The 24,743-nt window shown below is 36.3% G+C and overlaps 1 protein-coding gene across 1 annotated transcript in view; it reads left to right on the plus strand.

Moving 5' to 3' along the window:
* The window catches only part of LOC108710247 (phosphatidylinositol phosphatase PTPRQ-like), a 118,983-nt gene extending 94,713 nt beyond the window's left edge, over nt 1-24,270 (plus strand). Inside the window, exons 33-41 of the mRNA XM_041586283.1 lie at nt 6,167-6,248; nt 12,695-12,785; nt 14,239-14,315; nt 15,112-15,246; nt 15,700-15,825; nt 17,845-17,993; nt 20,812-20,947; nt 22,214-22,337; nt 23,646-24,270. Of these exons, the coding sequence (XP_041442217.1) occupies nt 6,167-6,248; nt 12,695-12,785; nt 14,239-14,315; nt 15,112-15,246; nt 15,700-15,825; nt 17,845-17,993; nt 20,812-20,947; nt 22,214-22,337; nt 23,646-23,683 (958 nt within the window). The 3' untranslated portion in view covers nt 23,684-24,270. The remainder of the gene's footprint in view (nt 1-6,166; nt 6,249-12,694; nt 12,786-14,238; nt 14,316-15,111; nt 15,247-15,699; nt 15,826-17,844; nt 17,994-20,811; nt 20,948-22,213; nt 22,338-23,645) is intronic.
* The last annotated feature ends 473 nt before the right edge of the window (nt 24,271-24,743 follow it).

Consider the following 24,743-nt stretch of genomic DNA (forward strand, 5'->3'; position numbering starts at 1 on the left):
ATGCGACCCGCTCCAACACTAGGGGGCCGATTCACTAACTTCGAGTGAAGGATTCGAAGTAAGAAAACTTTGAATTTCGAAGTTTTTTTTGGGCTACTTCGACCATCGAAGGGGCGACTTCGACCTTCGACTACGACGACGACTTCGAATCGAAGGATTCGAAGCAAAAATCGTTCGACTATTCGACCATTCGATAGTCGAAGTACTGTCTCTTTAAAAAAAACTTCGACCCCCTAGTTCGGCATCTAAAAGCTACCGAAGTAGGCTTGGCTAACTTTTTTTGATTAAAGGATATTCCTTTGATCGTTGGATTTAAATCCTTCGAATCGTTCGATTCGAAGGATTTAATCGTTCGATCGAAGAAATAATCCTTCGATCGTTCGATCGTACTATCTGCGCTAAATCCTTCGACTTCGATATTCGAAGTCGAAGGATTTTAGTTCCTAGCCGAATATCGAGGGTTAATTAACCCTCGATATTCGACCCATAGTGAATCGGCCCCTAGAAGTTAAAAGCGTGGAGCAGGAGGGGGGGCGGCAGCAGACCCTCAAATGCCCCTGCCCCAATGTTAATCCAATAATTCCCTGGATCACAAATTTGCCGTTTTGCCGCCGGTGAATAAATTCGCTAAATTGCTGCGAAAATGAGGTGGTATAAAGATTCTATAGCGTGAAGATACACCAGTGCTGCAGCCTTTGTGATGTTTATACTCTAGCTTTGTGGCATCGCTGCTAGGTAGAAAAACTAAAACAACAATATAAAAAACAGGTGGCCTGTATCATTCAATGGGAAGGAGAAAACTTGTTGGACATTCCTAAGTAAAACAAAGTGGTTGTTGTCAATGAGCATTAGATGGAAATTAACACTTTTTCAAGCACTCCCTTTTATAAAAAGGCCAGTTTTTGTAAACTCTTTGGGGGGATTCCATATATGAAGAATGTAAACAATGAAGTTTAATGGATATTTACATAAAACTTAATAGACTCCCCCCGACCCCTCCCTTTTGAACTCAAGGAATTCTGTAATTTTGCATTGGAACATGTTTACTATACTGGGAGGCAAATGAGTCTGAAGACAAAAATGTTTTAGGTGGCTAATAGTCCCATTAGAGTTCTTAAAAGGCCAGAGTATGATAAATTTTGAAAATCAAATTTGAATTTTGTAAAAAACTCGAATCGAAATTAGAATAACTCCTTAGTCGAATTTTACAGTTTTGATCATAAAAAAAATTAAAAAATTCGAATTTTAAATTTTCTATTCGACCCTTGATAAATCTGTTGCCACCTAAAACCTACAGAGATGTTTGCAGCCTTCCTGAGATTCATGTTTTTTCTCTTGAGTTTGATTCGAATCGAATTTGATTCAAATTTTCGGGTCGTTTAAATTTGTCCATGTATTAGAAATTTGATTTTTCCATGAATTTAGCTCATTTATCAATCATTTTTCTCAGAGTCGGAGTGACAAAAAGTCACCGCAAAATTGCTGTGAAAACTCGATTTTATTCAATTGTTGCTGTGAAAACATAACTTTAGTAGATTATTGGACGAAAACCCAGACTTTATTGGATTATCCAGCACAGATCACAATGTCAAGACACAACTTCAGGGACATCTGCTATTGACTTCTACTTGACCTTGACAGCTTTGAGATGGAGTATTTTCGGATTCAGATTTTTAGCATTTTTGGAATATAATTAATCTCTAAAAAAATCGAGGTTTTTTTTCCAAAAATTTGAGTTTTCCTCTTAAAAACATTGACCAAATAAACTTGAGCTTTAATAAATGGGCCCCTTAGAGTTTGTGAGTTTAGTCGTGGTTTCAAAAACCTCTAAAACTAATAAAATCTGACCTCTGATAAATAGGCCTCCATGTGTTAGTACTAACACTATTACCTACATGCTTTCTTAAGAAAATATTAAATATCTATGTAGGGTAGTGATGGGAGAATTTCTCTGGTTTCGTTTCGGCTGAAAATTCGTGAAATGGTGAAAAATTCATAAAAAATCTTGAAAATCGCAAATTTTGGACGCACGTCTGAAAAGTCGCTTGTGTCAATTTTGATGCTGGTGTTAAAGTCAATGGGCTTCTGAATAGTGTTGATTTTGATGCAATCGACTTTTTGGACAAGCGGTCCAAATTTTTTGTAGCTGGTGAATTTTCGCAGGAGATTCACGAATATATTAGTTGGTGGCGAAACGCAGAAATTCGCATCGAATTCTTGCCAGGCAAATTTATTCACCCATCACTTATGTTGGGCACCACAAAACACTTGAGCTTTGTGGAAATCCTTTTTCGGAATTTCCCTGTAACCTGTGGCACTAGAACAAACAAACATATTGTACTATGTACAAGTTTCATACATGCACATATACTATAATGTGATTCATGTAAAGTGTTAAATACACCCCTTTAAGAGAACTGTGACCTAATATTCCAACTATTCCAATTATAAGTACATCCTTTCAAAGATGTATGCCATTGAAAGAGATTCTTGTACACTGCAGGTTTCTCTTCTAAACATAGAAATGTAGTTATGCCACTGAAAACCTATTGCTTTGCCTTGGATCTGGATGTGTGAATTGTAATACGAGTGGAATGAGACATTTTCTAGACAAATGCCCAGACATGAAACTGTATACCGCAGAAAAGGGTATGCGGAGTAACGATAATTTCAAAGCATCTTATATTTTAGCAAAATGTGGGATTTGGCCATATGAACTGTATACATAAATTTGATTTGCTGGATGAAATGGAAACAAAAAATATCCCACATTTGCTAGTCTGCCTTTACTGAGATAAAAATGATTGTAGTTACAGTGTTAAATGTCACGTTTATATGAAATAGAGAGATAAATGTAATGTACAGTAAAGTGTGACATAATGCTGGATTAATATCAGTTGTTAAAATGTAGTTTTATTTGCCTATATTTTTTCTAGCCATTTTGGGCCCACAACTAACCTGTTTATTAGGCAGAAATGTATCATTGTGTCCCTATTTGCAAAGCACATATTCACTTCACTGCTGTGTAAAGCTAATGGCACACAGGGCTGATGTTTTTTTCCACCTGTGTAGAAAGCAAAGGGGATGCATTCCCATCCGCTCCTACCTTGGTGTACATACAGGCATTGGGGTAAATTTATTAAAGAGTGAAGTTAGAGATCTCCACCATCCGCAGAGTGAAATACCGCCTCTCTCCATTAATTTCTATGGGATTTTTAAAGGTGTATTTATCAAAGGGTGATAGTGAAAGTTCGTCATAGGCTTGAACACAAACACGCTTGGCTGATATTTAAAGGCCAAACGACCAATCACAAAGAAAGAAGTTTTATGCTTCGACATATTTGTTTGCTGATAGTGAAAGTTCACCATTTGATAAATACGCCTTTAAAAATCCCATAGAAATGAATGGAGAGAGGCAGTATTTCACTCTGTGGACTGTGGAGATCTCTAACTTCACTCTTTGATAAATCTACCCCATAGTATCAGTCTGAGAGTGCGCATACAGAGCACATTTTGTATGTGCTCTCACAGACTGATGCTGTGCCTGTAGACCAAAAAGAAGGATGCAAAGCTGATCACGAGCCCTGTGGTCTCAAAGAATTTGCTGTTAATTCCTCAACTATAGTTACTGGTTTTCAGGGCCTAGTAAAAAGTACCAAAAAGGCATGGAGGTAATGTTTTCAATTATTAGAGCAGTACTAGAAGTACCATGTCTTTGTTAGTGCTTTGCCAGGTAAATTGGAATGTACTGAGCTTCAATTTACTAAAACTCGAAAAAGTCTCGACAAAATCGCGCCACAATTCGAATTGTACGACTTTTTTAAATCTTGACGCCTGAATCGCTCTATTTTTCCGAATTGTCGCCTGAAAACCCAGACGTTTTGGATTATCCATCGCAGATCACAATATCAAGAATCATCTTCAAATTCTAAAAGGGACATCTGCCATTAACTTCTACATGTCCTTAAAGGAGAAGGAAAGCTACGGAGGCATTTTATTGCCAATAGATTAGCTGTAATAGTGCAAGCTATAACACTATATTTATTCTGTAGAATGTTTTACCATACCTGAGTAAAAAGCTCTAGAAACTCTCTGTTTGTTTAGGATAGGAGCTGCAGTATTAACATGGTGTGACATCACTTCCTGCCTGAGTCTCTCCCTGCTCTGGGCTCAGATTACAGTAGAGAAGGGAGGGGGTGGGGAAGAGGAGCAAACTGAGCATGTTTTTGCCCAGGGCAATGAGGTTTAAGCTGAAGGCAGGAAGTCTGATACAGAAGCCCATGTGTACACAATAGAAGGAAAGAAATGCTGTGTTTCTTTTGACAGGGGACTCAGAGCAGCATTACTTTGGGGGTTTACTGGTATATTTAGATGGACCTTTCTGATAAGACTAACTTAGTTTTAACCTTTCCTTCTCCTTTAACAGGTGTTAGGAGTATTTTTCGGATTCGGAGTTGTAGCAGCTTTGGGGTATAATAATAATTCTCTGATAAATTGATATTATTTTTTCCTCTTTAATAAATCAACCAGAAAACATTGAGGTTTAATAAATAGGCCCCTTATTGTGCATACACCGCAGAGAGATTCTAGCCACTATGTGCAATGGCAGATTTACAGCAAAGCACAAAGTAGATCTACTGAAACAATTCACTATTGTCTCACAATGCACCAGCATGGTCACCACAACGGAACAGAGGCTCTGTGATCAGAATAGTGAAACTATACCAATGAGAGCTATAAGACACAGAAAGGGTGCAAATAATGTTTGTGTTCAGCAAAAAAATGGATGTCAATGGTTTTCTTAGCTGCAGCAGATATAGCCCCTTAAATTGCTTATAGTCTATACAGTCTAAAATAATCACTAAATATATTACTATACCATGTGAAACTCTTAGTGCAGAGTGACTAGGGATGCACCGAATCCAGGATTCGGTTTGAGATTCAGCCAGGATTCGGCCTTTTTCAGCAGGATTCGGATTCGGCCGAATCCTTCTGCCTGGCCGAACCGAATCCTAATTTGCATATACAACTTAGGGGTGGGGAGGGAAACCGTGTGACTTTTTATCACAAAACAAGGAAGTAAAAAATGTTCCCCTTCCCACCCCTAATTTGCATATGCAAATTAGGGTTCGGATTCGATTTGGTATTCTGCCGAATCTTTCACAAAGGATTCGGGGGTTCGGCCGAAATCAAAATAGTGGATTTGGTGCATCCCTAATTGTGACCCTTTAATCGAACGTTGCTACAAAAGATTAATGCATATGAACGAATGGGCCTAACTTGGCCAGCTGTGTGATGTGGCAACAAAATAAAGCATGCTGATATGAAAATCTTATTCACAGAGTTGGACAATAAAGAAGCAAAAGCACTGCATATAATTATTATCTAGCTTTGTATTAGTCTGAAAACGTATTTAAAGAAAAGGATATGTTTCGGCTTTTTGTTGGTCTACAATAATTTCCCTAGTCTGTAATCAGACATCTGGGTATCTCCAATATGCTCATGTATATATTTTTATGATGCATTTTGCATGCTATTGTGTGTGCAGTGCGTTTTAGGGTACATAGATTTCAACATAAGAGGCATGATTAAAGTCTTTGTAATTGTATAAGAGTACAACTGAGAAGTTTAGTTTTATTATACTGCACATGTGCTTCAACTACTTTTTTTAAACAATCTCTGTTGCAGGTTACTTAGTTATAGGAAATCACTCAAGTAAGTTGACCGCAGCTTTTTTTTTTTCTTATGTGCCTATGGATTTAATAGTGTGATGAGTGTTGATGTGTGGTGCCTTTTTTTTCATTCATTTACAAGGGCAGCCTTCAACCTGAGAATAAATCATAAAAGCATGACTAATTGCACGGTAACTGGAGAAATGCTTTGTCTCTCTCTAGGGTGAAACTTGCATGTCTGTATTTTAGCTTGAGAAGTGATTCTGAAGCATTTAAACTTCTTATGGCTCAAATACCATGTAATCACGAGAATGAGATCACCGTGATACTTTTACGTTTTATTGGGCAAGGAAAATATATACTATTTCATTTAATCAACTTTGTAATACATGTTCATAAAATGAAACTATAAATATCAGAAAATGCTATAGCACTTAAAATGTTTAGATACAATCAGAGAAAGTGCTGTTTGTAACATTATCTTTTGCTTCTAGGCCCGTAAGTAAGAAAGGTTTCTTACAACATGTCGAAGAGCTCTGCACAAATAACAACCTAAAGTTTCAGGAAGAATTTTCGGTATGTTACTAACAGTTGTCACAACATCCCAAGAGCTCCAGTCATTTTCATGTGTCCCATTTCATGTCCATTTTAAGCATGCCAGACCAAAAAGAGCTAGGGCCTTGATAACCAATACCCAATTACCAGGTTAATTGTTTAGATAGTAACGCTAAACCAATTTGGGTTTTACAAGCACATTGCTACATGAAATAATTCACCAAGTGTGTCTGACAAATGTGATGTTTCATTGCAATCTTTTTCTTTGGAAGGGTGCAGGGGTGGAGTTGGTATAGGACTAAGACCAATTGGTGCACAAAACTTAACATGTATTGATGTCTGCTCTGATATTCATTTAAATTTTATTTTAACTAACAGTATTAAGTATATTGACGGTTGTTAAAGTTCTGACAACTGATGCTGAGCCATCTATTTTCCTTGCCAAGTTTAAAGATGACACATTGGCCTTGTCTGTTTAAAAATGCATGCCAAGCTTGTAAAAAAGCATGCATTTGTATGCATTTTCCATTCATTCCTAAGGGATTTTTAGAACCATATTTATCAAATGGCGAGTTCTAACTTTCACCCATTGATAAATACAATTTTAGAAATTCCATAGGAATGAAAAGAATGTCGGTGAGTTTTTATTATTATTATTAAGCATTTTGATACATAATAATCTGATAATTTTGAACCAGGTAGACTAGATAAGGTTTTATTTAATCTGCATGCAAAAGTACTTATTGCATAACCACTGCAATAAAAATAGCTCATCTACTACTTCTAATTAATAATTTTGATATTTTCAGTGCTAATGGCTCTTTCCATCCATTGTACGGTCTTATACCAAATCCTTACATGGGTTTTATTGAATTGACCTGATATTTAACTCTAGGGATGTAGCGAACTGCCGATTTGGTGTTCGCGAACGCCGTTCGCGAACACCGGCAAAAAATGCGAACGTTCGCGAACAGTTCGCGAACTTCGAACATCCGCTAAAATCGTTCGATTTGAACGATCGAAGGATTTTAATCGTTCGATCGAAGGATTTTCATTCGAATCGAACGATCGAAGCCATTCGATCGAATGCTTTTCATTCGATCGAATGCTTACAATCGTTCGAACGAATGGAAATCGTTCGATTTTTAGCGGTCGAAGGAATTCGAATGGTCGAATGGTCGAACGATCGAACGCGAACTCAAAATGCGAACGTTCCCAAACGTTCGCGAACATTCGGCGGACGCGAACGGTCGAAGTTCGCCGAACTAGTTCGCGGGCGAACAGTTCGCTACATCCCTATTTAACTCTTTTCAAATGACCCAACAGTAACCCCACTTATAATGAACACTATTACCTATGCAAAGATTCCTTATGGGATTTTATCATCATTAATCATTATGACCATAGCTAAAATGAGGCCAGAGTGGAGGCAGCTTTGCCTTAAGGTATTCCTTAATACAAAAAGAACTGGCCAAAAACCTTGAAAATGCACCATGAAATCAAACATGAAGAATGCTTGAATATATGTAGTAAAATATACCTTTTAGACTATGTCTCAAAGCGTTGCTCCATGGAGTGATGACAAGAGAAGGCAGAATTGTCATCCAAGTAGGAGGGGTTGGTCTATAGGTTATATGCGATGCTTGGTGCTTTAGTTGAAGTCAACCCTCACTTTTTCCACTATGTATTTGCTTAAAAGAAGTATTGAAATCTTAATAAATATTGCATTTGTTTTATTTTTACAAGATTTGATGAATATATGACTAACTCATACAACAGTGTTAGCTTTATATGAATATGCATTTCAGGCAAAGAAGGATGCCAGGGGATGCATGACGGGTGCAGTGTCGATTCTGCACCTCTCCCTTCTGCCCCCAACTGCACACCTCCTACCCCCCAATAATACATACACACACATCACTGGTTTGGAAAGATATGGCCGCAGTTGTTCATTTTAACACAGTAATAAGAATAATTAACATGTGTAACATTTTAACCTTTTACCAACCGTTTGTATAAGAAACCTTTAACAACCTTTATAATATTATTCCCCCACCCGGGGGAAAGGGGAATGGGGGTGAGGTGACTGTACCCCAATTGCCAAGATAGGTTCCTGTTCCATTTCTCCCAAACCCTAAACCGGGCTGCCTACCTTCCCATGAGGACCCAGGCCTACCAGGCTACTTCCACTCACTATGAAATACCCCATTTTAACTTCCCGTGGGGCTCCTTGTAAAGGTACCCTCCGGCAACTGCGACAAAACCCACCCATATACAGGGAGGGAGGGCGGGGTGCTGTGTCCTGCTGCCTCCATGTCCCGGCGCCGAATGGTGAGTATAACCGCTGCACTGGCCCTTTCCACAAGCCCGGGAACCCTCCAGCCAATCAGAGCCCTGCAATGAAGAAGGGGGGCGGAGACTGGCTCTATTCCTAGGCCCCGTCAAGTCCCTGCTTCCCCTATACGGGTCATTGGGTCCCATGACAAACTCAGGCAGGTGGATAAAAATCCAGAGTACTATGTGCACCCACTGCAGATAGTGGTGCAGGTTCTTTGGGGCAAATACACTAAAGGGCTAAGTGGCTAGCGACTTTTCACCAGGGACATTGGCAACTAAACTCGTTCACACTCTATCGACAGTCGACTTTACGCAAATTCAGTAAAATGCATTAAAGTTCCAAAAGCGCTGGTGACTTTTTCTTTTTTGAAGTGGAATTGCCTGCAAAAGTCCTGACTTTTTTTGGGTAATCAGTATTCTCCAGACATTTCATCACATATTGAACATCATTTTACAGTGGGCTCATGTCTAGGGCATTATATTAACTCGCTTGTCTTTATTAAGGTTCCCTGGACATTTGTAAGAGAAAGTGGTAACTTCAAAAATTTGCACCAACATTTATAATAAAGAACTCCATAGAACTTTAATTTACCCGCCGTAAGCGCAAGTTCACCGCTAAGCACAAAACAACATTTGCAAGTGCACTCCGCTTCAATAAATCACTGAAATTATCATGCAGACCTGAGTGCCGTGAGTTTTTTCTACATTCACCCAATTAGCCCATAGCAAAGCTTGAGATTGTGTATTATGTCTTTCCCCTGAACAAACAACCTACAACATAATGTCTGTAATTAGTGATGGACGAATTTGGGGCGTTTCACTTCGCCGAAAAATTCGCAAATTTCTTGCGTAATTCATGAAATGGCGAAAAATTTGCAAAACGTCACCAGCGTCGCGTTTTTGACAAGAAATCACAGGAATTCACTGTGAATTCGAGCCTGGCGAATAAATTCGCCCATCACTATTTGTAATGATTTTTACAAACATTATGAAAATCTACTCACAATTTGCATTTTGCAGCATTGGATCTCCCACATTTTGGATTTAAAACATAAGAATTATGAATGCCCCAAATACTTCAACACTACATTGGTACTTGATCATTCAACTATATGGAATAGAAAGACATGAAAACACAAGTATGCAATCTTTATGGCAGAAACTTTGGCCCCTGCATATGAAAATAACACATAGTACAACTTCCAGGCCTCTTCCTTATTTGAATGTATGGCACCAATGCACCCATGGATACAGACTGGTGTGCGTGCTCAGCTAAACTACTGTTGAGGAGTATACATTCTGCTGGAATGCATATGATACTGAGCAAGGGTTAAATATGAAGATAATTCTACCACTGTAGACAACATTTAGCTTGCATCACCCAAAATTAACCCTACTGACTGCTGATTACCAAACTGCAAGAGTTTATGTCAAGAAGGGAAAGAACAATAGAGATTGTTTGCAATGAAGAATATGCAAGCAGAGTTTCCCTATTCTTTCTGGAGGAAAAAACTTGATTTGTCTGCTGAATTAATATTGAATCCAATATTCCTAAATTGATTTAACAATATTTAATTATCTTTTATCAGCTGAGTACAACAGTGTTTTAGTCTGGTATATTATGTATTTTTTGTGAAATCAGAAAACATTCTTTAAGTCCTATGCCTCATTTATCATGGTGCTCATTTTGATCACAAAGTAAAACTTTTGTGCAATACCTACTGTAGTTTTACACCTGGGAAAATAAGACATCACATTCTAAAGATTATTGCTAGACTTCTCAAGAAACCTCTAAAATAGATATTCTTCACTTTTTTTTTTTTTTGCTACGGTTATCAGATTTTTGACATACACAGAAGATATATAGGGTTCTTAATGTGCAAAGCTTTTGTAAGTCTATAGATATGGCATGACAAAGGTAGATACATTTTTCTCTAATCTTCTCTTGGAAGCTTTGATGTAACAGCTGTAAAGCATTAAAGAACTGAACAACATTCTCCAAAATACTACAGGTATCTCATAGACTACCACATATATCAAAGTATAGTCTTTCAATATTGCAGCTGACACGTAGGAGTAATGTATGGTTAAAAATGTATGTTTTCTTTTACAACACTGGGATAGTTTCTGAAATCTGTGATAAATGTGGTCAAGCATTTGACAGTACAGATTTTATATCTTCGATGAATTGATACCCTGTGACATTTGGAAATTGATACCATGACCTTTTTTTTTTTTTTTTTTTTACTGGTATCTACAGAACCCAGAACATTACTTTAGTTTTTGTGAAACTGTATCACTGTTATTGCTTATTGTATTGCTTATTTAGAAGTAGATATTAAACCTAACTTGTTGAGAGGTATGTTGGGACCTTTGACAACAGATAGAGATGATGAGATATGTATCAGAATTAGTTTTATATTTGTCCAAAATAAATATAAAATTAATTATAGGAGGAAAAATGTATGTAATTTATGTTGTCTTCTCCCTTTTTCACCTCACCAACTTGGTTGCCAGTAATGCCACCATTCCATGCAGTTCAAAAGTATGTTCTTTTGGCTCTCTTTAAAAGTTCGACCTTGGACCATTCACCATCTAAAACCTGCTGAATTGCTGTTTTAGCCTATGGGGGACCTCCTAGAACCTATTTGGAGTCAATTGGTGGTCTTTGAAAAATCAAATGTGCTGTTACTTCAGTTTGTACGATTCGATGTTACTTTTGTATACTACATGGGATCTGTGTGTCCTGAAAGCTACTATTACTCATTAAACTGTCACGTCTGTGCTTCATTGCATAGATCATTCAAGCAAGTGACATACATGATGCAAAAAAACCCCAACCCCAGCAGATATACTAATATTAGCTAGACAACCCCCAGTAAGCAGTACTTGCACATTGTTAGTGAATAATGATAAACAAAACTGCCCTCATTGACTTGCAGACAAATTAAAAAAAAAATAAAACTGCCTTCTTTTGCTTCACAGAAAAATTTGCTAAATGGTGATTGGATGGGAAATTTATTGGATGGGTGTTTTTTTCTCTACATTTTCATTGCATCAAATGCATTGGAGTCAATGTCCATTTTTCCCACTTTTTGGCACAAAAAATACATGATGAAATTTAAGTTATGATGTTGGTGTGTTTCCTGACCCCAAAAACGTCATTCTTTTCCTTCAGAATCAAATGCCTGGCAAAATTCTAGCGCACATTGGTGAAAATGTGAATTTTATCAGGTGAAAAACAATTCACACATCCCGAGCACTGAGCTGTTTTCTAAAGAAGTTATTCAGAGTGCTCCAACAGATTTTTAAAGGTTTTACGTCATAAACCTCTTGTAAGTTATATGGGGCAGGGACCTCCTTCCACTTGCCTTCTTAACAATAAGCCCTTCATTTAAATGTAACTGTATTTATTTCTATTGATTGCTATATTGATCGTGTTCTGTCAGTTTGTTTGTTGTTGTTGCTGTACAGTGCTTCATATATAGGTAGCACTATAAAACTATGCATCCATTCAAAATGAGACCTGCATACTGTATATATGTTATTAGAAACTGTTAATAACAAGACATGCCATAATTTACTGGTCAGGTAAAGAAAACACTGCACAGGCCAATATGCTCCAAATATTTTATTTTCACAAAGCTTAAATGACAGTTACCTAGATGTTACCTGTTAATGACATATTGGTGTCACTGTCCAATTATTACCCAGTAAGTGTTCCTCAAATTGTGTAGCAAGGTATAGAGGTTGACCAACCAACTTACCAGGGGTGCTAACTAAATTTTGTATGCAAGTAGCTAGAGCTCTAAGGGTAGGACTTCATGGTGCGCGAGGTGCTGACACGTCGCAATGCGACTAAACTAATACGCCACCTCTGGTTGACAGCAGTGCTGATTGATATGATAAGAACCAACAAATGTGTATGATAACCAGAATCAAATCATAAAAAATTGTTAATCACAATAAAAAAAAAGAAATATGCATAAACACAGGCATTAAGAATACTCATCAAAGGAACTAAAACAAGTACATGTGTCTCCTTAACTTACTGGACTCTCATAATGTTTAAAAATTCGAACTAAATGAATGTTCTGATTGATAAAATAATCTTTTTTCTATAATGACAGGAACTCCCAAAATTCCTTGAAGATCTTGCTGTATCGGATGCTGATCTGCCCTGGAACAGGTCGAAGAATCGATTTACAAATATAAAGCCATGTATGTGTACTCTGCTTTTTTCCTGCTGTAATATTTTTGAATTAAATATTGCCACTCTCTCTAATATGCAAAATCTCATCATCTCAAACTTGTGTGCAGGGCTTTAAGACAGAACTGTGTGTGCTTCATTGTGTGTGCACAACACCAGGGGGAACGTTTGCATTGTGAGCAAATAGCCATAGGGGTATATCTATCAAAGAGTGAAGTTAGAGATGGTCTCCATTCACTTCTATGGGATTTTTCAAAAGAGTATTTATCAATGCGTGAAAGTATTTTGATAAATATGCCTTTCAAAATCTCATAGAAATGAATGGAGTGTGGCAAAATTTCTCTCTAGCAGACTGCGGCCATCTCTAAATTCACTCTTTGATAAATATACCCCATAGTGCTTTGCACTTTGGCCCACCGTAGTTAATGAGCCCTCCATTGTCCAACATTTGTAATCCATGAATGTGCTTAAATTATCCATTGTACTTCAATATACATCTAAAGGTTTACTATTTTTGTATATACATATATATATACATATATGTTTGCAAATTACACCACTGATAGTGATAGGAGTATGAGTATCTTGAGATTACAGTAAATGGATAAAAAAGTATTCTATTCATATACTAATTAGTCCCCACACTAATTAATCTCCAAACATATATTGTCTATCACAGCACAGTTACACATTAGTAATATAATAGATACATGTTTGCCATTGCAACTGTTCCATGATCTTCAAATGACCCTTGAAATGTTCCAAGGCAGAGTGGCTGGATTATAGCGCAACCACAGGCTTTTATATGCAGGTGCAAGAAATTGAAGACTTAATAATGTCGTAGCTTTGTAAAGTGATCCAGGCAAGCAACCTCTTTAACATTCTTTTCCTGACAGCCGTCCATAACTCTAACCCTTTACATGTAAAAACGCATGGGGGTACTTTCTCATTTATGTATATGTTTATTTACTTAGTATTAGAAGTGGAGAAGTTATGCTAGTGGGAACTTTATAGAAATAATCAATTGGGCTCATTACTAACACAACACTAATGTACACCAGGGGTGCAACCCATAGCAACCAATCAGCAATTAGCTTTTTTCAGCCAGCTGCAAGTAAATCAATGAAAGAATCTAGGTGGATGCTATAGGTTGCTGTGTTGTTGTAAATTTGGCCACTGTTTGTACATATTGTGGGATTTTGGAAGTTATAGTTCAAAACGCTTGATGGCCGAAAAATAAGCAACTAGGCATGCAAAAAGTAGTCACATGCCATTTAACAATAAAAGTATTACCTTGCTTTTATTAATTACTACATTATAATTATTGTTGTCCTTTTAAAAATAGTATTGTTCACCTGTAGAATCTTATGCAGAAATACATAGCATACTGTATATTAACTTTTTATTGAATAAAGTATATTCTGTACAAGAAATATACATGTTTTGGGGTTTTTTTTGTTGCAGATAACAATAACCGGGTAAAGCTTATAATGGATGCTGGTGTACCTGGATCAGATTACATCAATGCTAGCTATGTGTCTGTGAGTACAAAAATACCTTATGGAGCATTCTAATGAAAGTATCTGTGCCCAAAAACACATTTCATGCATTCCTCAACGTCATCGGCCTATTTAAGTATTTTTTAGATTTATGAAGCTGAAATCTTTATTTTTAGAAGAAAATGTAACATTGACCTTGAATAATTTAATAACTGAGTTGCTATATAAATGTTTCAAACTTGTATATGGATAATCATACTTCACAAAGCCTGTTTGCTATTGTATCCTTTTAATATTAAATGTTAATGCTATTTAATAAAAAGATTTCTAATATCTTTATGAGTCTCTGTGCTAAATGTCAGAGTTTCTTGTTGTGGGGCTTCAGTGTCCTCTATTGAATATCATACTCAAGCTCGTTTACCAATACTTTGCACCTTGGCAGTAGGTCATGGCAAACCAATCAAATTGAAGAATTTATTGTTCAACCTGCAGCTGGTTGCACAAAGATAATCACTCATTGGTGCAAACTTGCCCATTGATGACTGTATCAGGAGATGAATTTCTATGTGCATTATGGTGTTGTGCTATGACTGCCACTGTGCAGATGTAGGTATTAAATGCTACAGTTATTTAGGGTTGCTGTAGGTAGCAATTTCCCACTCAAATATTCATGTTTCTTTGGGAATGCATAATGTATACTGTACAATCATAAACAACCTACTACTACTACTACAAAAAAGTTATTTTTTGATGGGGTTGTGCTACCATCCTTTAGTATTGACAGTGTGCTGTATTTGGAAGGCAATAATGACATACTTCCTCTGTTTTGTGATCTTAGGGATACATTTGCCCAAATGAGTTTATTGCAACACAGGGACCTTTGGCTGGCACCGTGGGAGATTTCTGGAGAATGGTTTGGGAAACTAGAGCAAAAACCATTGTGATGCTTACTCAGTGTTATGAGAAGGGAAGGGTATGTTTTAACTATAGATTAAACTGCGAAAATATTCTTCCAGAAAATACACTTATTACTCTACATAATCTTTCTTCAAACCATTCAGAACAATAGCACTGATTTACAATTGGAACGGAAAATTCTTAACACAAAATGGAAGCTGCAAGTTCTTACTGTATGTCAATATACTTTTCTTTACTTGCAATAAATTCCAGAAATGTCCTCTTCCCTGTATTGTGGGGACATAATTTTGCAGCAGAAAATTCAAATTTTAAAATTTAATAAACCCTAATTTTTTTGCCCTTAGTAAAATATCCACTGTTGCTGAGGGTCACTGTTTTTTTTTTTTTTTTAATTTTTTTTCCCTAATGTATCTTCAAGACTTCCAAACTTGATCAGGGACTTCCAACTAATTGTATAATATAACATCTGAAATGATGATGTTTTGATAAAGGTTATATTTTCATTTAGATGAGATGTCACCAATACTGGCCAGAAGATAACAAACCAGTTACTGTTTTTGGAGACATTGTTATCACAAAAGTAACTGAAGATGTTCAAAATGACTGGACAACTCGTGAATTGAAAGTTGAAAGGGTAAGGAAAACATATTTACATATATAAAATCTTGCCAATGGACATTAAGGGTTACACCACCTTCAAGCATGTTTAAGTATAAAAAGGCTTTGAAAAACCATAACGATGGATAACTTCTTTGCATGCAAAAGGGGAAAAAGGTCACACTCAAACTTTTGTGAACAAAAAACATTTTATTCTAAATTCACACACATTCCATCAAGTCCAGTCATTTTAGCGACCCAGTAAGCAGTGCATACTATACATTTCAGGCATGTCTTCAGATCTCCAAATGTATTTATCTAAAATATAAAGAATAACATTGCATTGAAAAGCATCAGAGCATTACATTTTGATTCAAAATTATTTTGGCTTATAAAGGTCTTCACCTCAAGTAATCTGACTCAGAAAGTAACTATTAAGAGGCGCTGGATCTATAAGTATAGTACTTGTATGTTTATTGTAATATTTATATATCATATTCATATCATATTCATATATCATTTTCTGCACTGAGAATTAAGATGAGCACCCTAAATGTGATTTCTCTGACAGTTGGGTGGCATCCTTGAAGGGCAATATAGATCAATGTAGCCTGACCATGGTATCTTTCCATTTCCAGTGTTTGTTGCTGACACTAGAATGATATTTTCACTCATCTCATTTAGAGTTTTTCTTCTGTTTAGCTTACATGTTGTAACTATGCAAGGACATCATGATGAAGGAGCGTGTGCTTTGTCTGCAGTTGCTCCTAATTTATATACTTTAGATGGATATTTATGCCATCAGCATTTTGGCCACCATTCCTTGTGAAGCATCAATAAACTCAGTACACTCTTACTCCTGCCAAATATGCCCCAACAATCACCACTTTCTAAAAGTCCCTGAGGTCTTTAATATCCATGCTAGAAAAAATGGTGGCCTTTTTAACTGTAAACATATTCACAATGGGATATTTATTGTTAATAAACCAAGGGACTGCTCATGTGTAACTACTACCTTCATTATACTTTGTACTAATAAACAGGAGGTAGGAAAAATGGTAACCACTAAGTATATATATTAAAATGCAGAAATACAGGCAAACTTCTTTGTAATTCCAATATGAAAGTATTAAAGTTTATTATTAATTAATAAGCTGTCAACATGCTAATGAAAAGTGCAGAATTAATTCATATGTTGATGTTCCAAAACACCCTTGATTAAAAATATGTAGAATTTGTAAAAGTAAAAAATCGAAGGGTGGCGATATCCCAAAGAAAGCTACTAGCTTAATTAGTTGCTATCCAGTTCCTGCCGATACCACCAAATCGGAGAAGACAGGAACCCAGAGGTTTCAGTAGAAAATTGTTACCTTCCATTTAGCTAATTATTGAAAAATTGCAAATCCAAGGGGCCATGGGAAGGAAAATAAGTTTAGAAAAAAATTAAATCACAGTTTAAAAAGAGGCCAGCCAATAGATGTCTACTGACTTCACGTGATGTGTGTTTGGCCATGTTTCTTCCCTGCAGTTCAGAATTCCTTTAAAATGTAGTGTGTGATTTTATTGCTGTTTCCATGCCCCCTGTTACTCTAGATGGTCATCTTTGACTCTATCAATTGTGGTGGATATTTCCTCACCCCTTCACCGAAAGGTAGACCAAATCAGCAATCCTTTTAGATTGTTTTTCATGTGTAAAAAATTTTTTTTCAACTTTTTGTAAAGATTATACATTATAAATACATTATAAATACATTATAAATACATTATAAATACATTATAAATATATTTTACTGTATAGCCAAGACAATCCAAAATAGGAAAAACAAAAATACAAAAACTATACAGTATTACATACTGTAACTAGGTGCACCTTTCATATGTCATATTTTATTCTTTATTTTTTAACAATTATAGTGATGGTGGGTCAGCTGAAGGCCTTGCATGCTCATTTGTAACAGGGAAATACCTTTGATTGCGAGTTTCAGCTACAGCCATTTTAAACCAAACTTTCATCAAATGTTAAACCCAACTTTTCTGCATCTGCTCTTTATGCCAGCATGGAGACTTTATGATGGTGCGGCAGTGTAACTTTACTTCTTGGCCAGAGCATGGTGTACCAGAATCCACTGCTTCATTAATGCATTTTGTAAAGATGATTCGAGCCAACAGGCCGCATGAAAATACACCGACAATTGCACATTGCAGGTCAGTAATGAATTCTCTAAGAACATATTGTATGTCTAATATTTTATTTTGTATCAGCTTTGTTTGAAAATGAATACATTTGTGAATTTGATTAGAAGAAAAAGTATACTAGTATTTAGTCATGGCATTTGAAAAGGACAGGAGTAACAATTCAATATGGTAGGTTTAAAATATTAATTTATGAAGTAAGTTTTTTATATTTAAGAAATGCTGACCAAATCTACAAAATATGTTGGTACTGAAGTTATTATAAATATAACCTTAGACTATAGGTTTATAGAAACCAATAAGGTACATTTGTATTTCAATTTTCCTGCCTCTTGGACAGTGTCAGGATGCAGAATTCACCCATTACACTGGGTTACATTTTGGACCCAAAATGCCATGTTTTTTACCCACAATGCAGCATTTCCCCCACAGTTGCAGTGTAGTTGCATTCAACACTTCAATCAAGACTTGTTGTAGCAACATCAAAGTTGAGCTGCAAATTACAGCATACACAGAGACAAGGTAGACCTGGAACTAACATGTGCCTTGAGGTGGTGTTCATTTTAAGGCTTTCTATTTGTGTTCCTACATACAGATGACTTGTACCTAGTGAATCTCATGCTGCCACTTTTCCTGTGAAAGCACCTGTGGGTGCTGAAGCTCCTTGTAGATTGCATTTGCAAAAACTTTCCCAAGCATTTTTGACTCCCGTTATTTAAAAATGTAAATATTATTTTGCTCCCAGGAAAAAAACATTTAATATGCGGCATTTTAACCTCAGAGGTTAATGTTTTTCTAAAGTAAATTGTCCAGTGCATGTGATACAGATGGTATCTGGTGTGATAATTGCTCCAGCGTTCTAATGAGAAGGTACAGTATGTCTAAATTGATCCCATTTAATAGTTTCACTAATGACTGGGATGAGTGAATCGTGCATGCAGCTGCAGCATTTTCAAATGATGAGAATGACTGCGAGCAATTAAGAGGCTAAGGCTAAAAATTATATAATTTTTCTGAACTGCAAGGGTAATCTCAGGAAGAGCAATTGTAAAGGCAATTAGAGAAAATAATATTATTTCAAGGTGAAAACTGGGCAAATATATAAATTGCTATCTAGGATTACACAGAATTATATTTAGTGATTGGCCTTTTCTGCATTTCTATATTTATGAGACTGGCTGTAAAACCTTTTCTAAACACATCCAGTAGAGAACATTTGGCCTTTGTTTTAGAATTTTCTGTGTAGAGATAGACCATTCCGGTTATTCTCGCTAGAGTCATGTTACCAAAGCAGGGCCTGGCCTGCAATAAGTAAACACTCTTCAGCATTTGTCACATCACTAGAGGTGGCAAATTGCAACTGGAACTCTCTCTATCTCTGTCTGCCTCTCACTAAAAATATATAAACTCACAAGGCCCAATGCTCAATTAGGGAGCTGACTTCTTCTTGCAGGGGGATGAGGAGAAAGTCTGAAAAGACAATTGAAGGAGAAGTTAGAAATCTCTTTATCCTTAAAATGCAAAATACAAGAAATTAAAAAATCAGCACTCCTTGATTATTGCTGTTTGGACAACTACATTCAAAGACTTGCCTCTGTCTGACCTTTTACTTTGCTTTGAATTTGGTTCTGTAGCAACTGAGTACTTTAAAACCAATAGGCGGTAGGCAGTAGTAACAAACACAGACCTACAACATTTTTATCTGAATTGCGGCAGCACAAGCCTGCCAGAATATGTATCCACTACTTTACCTGCCATGCATATGAAAATACCTTTTTAACCAGAATAATTGGGATTGCTGCATGTAAACTACTTTACATGTGGCAATTTGACTTAATTATGAGAAAATGCGTTCTTATACAATTAAGCTGGATTCCTATTCTTCTTGATTAAAAGGTATTTTGGACAATTGTCTCCCACGGACAATCTCCCACGGGCATCAAAGCATTATATGTGACATTACCCTAAGTGAAAGCAATGTGATAATATGGAACAGGAGATGTGAATAAGTGTCATCAAGATCACCACAAGTATATTCTGTAGACAGCTAGTCTTTTTGCTTTCAAGAAACTTACCAAGCAGACTCCCCTTATTGAGCAGACACCTCTGATTCTGCTGGGACCCCCTCCCAAAATCCTCACATCCTAGCTGTGTCCACTACATATAAAGAATATGCCTATAACAAAAGCACAGCACTCATGCCAAATGTAGGTGCCCAAATCTTCAACATTTTGAGCAAAGAGTACAAATGTTTAAGGGGCTTTACAGTATGTACAAAAGTATGTATTCTGTGCTCCAAATAAACACATGGGGAGACTTTATGCACCCAGATATGCTGTTTTCCTACCTGTTTCCTGCCTTTTGCAAGAACTTGCAAAAGACAGAAATCTTCAGACGATGTTATTTTCTTTCTTTTTTGCTCTCAACAATAAAAACATTGATCAGTGTTCTGTGTTGCAGTGGGAGCTTAGACCAACAGTGTCTGAGATCTTGGTGTTTTCATTATGGACATAATCGTTCATGGAGAGCTATAAGTGAAAATAAAGTATACCTAATGCATTTATTAAAACTTCCATATAATGGACTTGCATTGCATGAAAGACAAGTGAATTGAAAATGTATAGTTTTCACATTATATTATGTGTGACTTTAAATCATATTTCTTTTGGGGGCTAAATTAAACATTTATGTTTAAGCACTCACATTTTATTATAGTCAAAACATACTGTTAAATGTATATGGAATCAAGTTGTAGCATACACCTGCCAGCTTTTTAAGGTATATGAGCTCAGTTTGAAAAATCTGATTGAAGTATTGGTACTTGTTTCAGTGCTGGAGTTGGAAGAACTGGTCTTTTTGTTGCACTTGATCATTTAGTTCAACACATCAACCATCATGATTTTGTGGATATTTATGGTCTTGTAGCAGAATTAAGAAGTGAAAGAATGTGTATGGTACAAAACCTGGTAAGTAGCTCAGATAAACATCTTTAAAAAATAAATATAAAATATGTAATATAATATAAATAGAATATAGCCATAGATTTTTTATAACTGTATGTGCTTCTTTTAACAAGAATTCTTATTGTTATGGACTTTTGAAATGCCTGAAACATTTTCCTTGCATTGTGCCCAATACCCTACAGATTTTAATATTAAAGCAACTTAAGAATTCTCAACAACTCTTGAGAATTCTTCAGTAAGTGAAATGATAAAAAAAAGATTACCAGTGAAACAAATGATGATGTCCCCATTGGTTTGAATGGATCTCAGCAAGTTAGAGCTGAAAAATATGGTCTTTTGGGTGAGAAGCATTTTTTCTCTTTTGGACTTTTTTTGTAACAGAAAAAGGAAAGCCCTGGAGCTATAAATGCAGGGGCTGCACCACAAGGGATATGAATGACCAGCAGACAGATTACACTGGTTTATATTTAAAGATTGGCAGAATCAGATGTAGCTGTGAGTGGGTGAGAAGGAATGAGTTAACACAGGAAAAAGCCAGGGTGGGGCCGAGAAAGACAGGGATGTGATGTCAGGGGAAGTCTAATAAAATCTACTTGCCCTGGTGGTCCAGTGGTGTGGCGGGGACGCCCGCCACTCCTCTTCATGAGTCATGTCTGACCCTTAGGGCGCGCATGCCTGTGTCTCGTCCCCTTTATGTTTAAAAGTTTTTATTTGTCACAGCAGAGGTAGGACCTTGCCAGAGTACTGCACTGGTAAATTTTGAAGAGGGAGAAAGGAGGTTCTACAGACGCTACTACTGCTTGTGGTAGGGGGCAGCCTGCTTGGATTTCCTATCATAGAGACACTGCAGATTCCGGACCAACAGCATGGCTGCTGAAATTCTCTCATGGTGGGAGATGCAGCTCCTGCTCGTAGCAGAGTTTGGGGCCATCCTCTCTGTAGGTAGAGGCAGCCTAATACTCAGTGGTTGATATAATGACATAGTGCTGATCTCAAGTGAGGAGCGACAGAGCATAGTAGCGATCCCTTCTGGCTTTGAATATTGCCTTGGGGTTAGGCTGGCAAAGTCCTATTTATTTGATAAAATTACGGTATGTAACAATGGGGTTCAATGGGAAGGCTGAAGGTGAAGGGTCGATTGAGGAGTCTCCTTGTCATGACTTTTTGCATATTTTCTTTAGTTTGTTTCTGTGTTTATATTTATATTCTACTGTATGTTTTAATTTCTTACATACACTATATAATTACACACTATTTTGTTACTAACAGGCACAGTACATTTTTTTGCACCAGTGTGTTGTGGACTTATTAGCAAGCAAAGGTAGCAGCCAGCCGATTTCTTTTCTTAACTATTCTGCACTTCAAAAAATGGACTCTTTGGATGCCATGGAAGGTAAGCAGAGAAAGTCTGTTCCACTGTTTCTGTATATAAGATTTGACTGCTCAGAGTTACTTGAGTACTCAACAATTTACCACATTACAAAAAAGGATTGTCATCACATTATTTTAATAAGATACGACCGTAATGTGCATAATACTGACCTTGTAATATACAGCTATGATTTTTCCAGACCAAAGGGCAGATTCACTAACTTCGAGTGAAGGATTCGAATGAAAAAAATTCGAATTTCGAAGTATTTTTTGGGTACTTCGACCATCGAATTGGTTAAATTCGTTCGAATTCGAACGAAATCGAATGAATCGAAGTAAAAATCGTTTGACTATTCGACCATTCGATAGTCAAAGTACTTTCCCTTTAAAAAAAACTTTGACCCCCTACTTCGGCAGATAAAACCTACCGAAGTCAATGTTAGCCTATGGGGAAGGTCCCCATAGGTTTGCTAACCTTTTTTTGATCGAAGGATTTTCCTTCGATCGTTGGATTAAAATCGTTCGAATCGTTCGATTCGAAGGATTTAATCGTAGGATTAGCGCTAAATCCTTCGACTTCGATTTTCGAAGTCGAAGGATTTCAATTCGAGGGTCGAATTTCGAAGTATTTTTAACTTCGAAATTCGACCCTTAGTGAATCTGCCCCCAAATGTCATTGAGAAGAATTGAAGAATTTGTACTAGATGCTTTCTCTGGATATTAAGTTACTTTATCATTTTCTTTCAATCTTGAATTAAAATGTCTCTACTCATCACTGCAGTATTTGATTATGATACAGGCTTTTAGGATTCTCCCCTGGGACCTAGTCTTCCTGCGGAGGTTCAGAAACGGGAAAATTTCAAAGCTATAGTCTAGATTCAAAACTGATTTATAGTTCCATATTGGCCCTCTGTGTCCTGCACTAGCAGCTGATTAAAGCTCTAAAGTGAGATAAAAACCTTTACCAAGGCAGCACTTCACTAGGGGTAAAAAAATTATTTTGTTTAGTTATTGTTTGCATGCCATGATGCCTGATTTAAATGGAGCTAAAAATTCTCAGGAAATTTAAAGAGTGTACTGTAGGCACACAATTACCTGCTTGCCAAACGTTTTATCTGATGCTAGATTTTAAAGTTATGGCATGTTAAAACCAGTCTATCATAGTTGCTGATAAAGTGTCATTTGTACACTAGTAACACCAGCCATTGAAATCTGTGGACACTGTATGGTAGTTCTTAGGGTTTATTTTAATTTATTCAGGAATCAGGTTATGCTGATTAAATAAGTTTTTTGTATTTTCTCTTAAACATTTCTTGTGTGTACTTTTTAGGTGATGTTGAACTTGAATGGGAAGAAACAACTATGTAATCTTGGTTGAAATACGAATGTCAAGTTTTTTGGCACAAGGGCCAACAAACTTCTCTTCCGCGGACCAGAACTGAGATATCAGATAAGGATGACAAATTGTTTCACTTATTCCTGTGCCTTAAACAATGGATGGCAGTAATTTCATGTGTGCTCGGAAAAACCAAGAACATTTAGGTTATTTTGCACTGCTATAATATAAGAAGGGTAATTTGTTATTTGAAGCAATTTTTAAAAAATGTTATCTTTCAAAAGATAAACACAAAGCCAAATTTGATGGGAAAACATTACTGTCCTCTGTGTGGATGTTTCCTTAATGGCACTGATATCTTTTTGTTTGCATATGCGGCATAAAAAATGTAAGAAAATATCTTCTAATGGTAAATATAAATATATATTTATATAAGATATAACCTTCTGTTTTATGAGTGTTGGGTTATTATTCTCTGATCCTGAACAGCTGAGCACTCACCCTGTGACATTGTTGAAATAACTTTGGCTTTTGCACAGTAGCTCTTTCCGAACACCAAAGGCTATTCAAGATAAATTGTGGCAACCCTTTTATTGTTTTTATTCCATAACAATGTGTGTGTGTGTATATATATATATATATATATATATATATATATATATATATATATATATATATATATATATATATATATACATACGCACATGCATTTACTGTATATGTATATAGATACGGTAAGTAGTCACCTCCCGTATCTTTTGCTTTTAATATTTAAGAATAAAAGTTTGATTTATGAAACCTCCTGATTAATGAATTTTGCTCATTTTGTATTTGACTGTGAAAGTCACGGAGTTACTGTTATTAATTTGTGTAACTAGCAGTGAATTGAAGAAGAGTTATACATTTCAATTGATTACACAGCCCAAGCAATAACATTTATGACTTTGTCCTTTAAACAGTAGAAAACACGACAACTTGAGTCAGTGTCAACATTTACAAAATATGATTCTCTAGAATTATGTACTGCATTTACAGAATGAAATGCTATTATGCGTATTCATTTGCATATGTTCCTGTAACATTATATATTTA

Source organism: Xenopus laevis, chromosome 3L (genome assembly GCF_017654675.1).
Source record: "Xenopus laevis strain J_2021 chromosome 3L, Xenopus_laevis_v10.1, whole genome shotgun sequence".
Classification (NCBI taxonomy): domain Eukaryota; kingdom Metazoa; phylum Chordata; class Amphibia; order Anura; family Pipidae; genus Xenopus; species Xenopus laevis.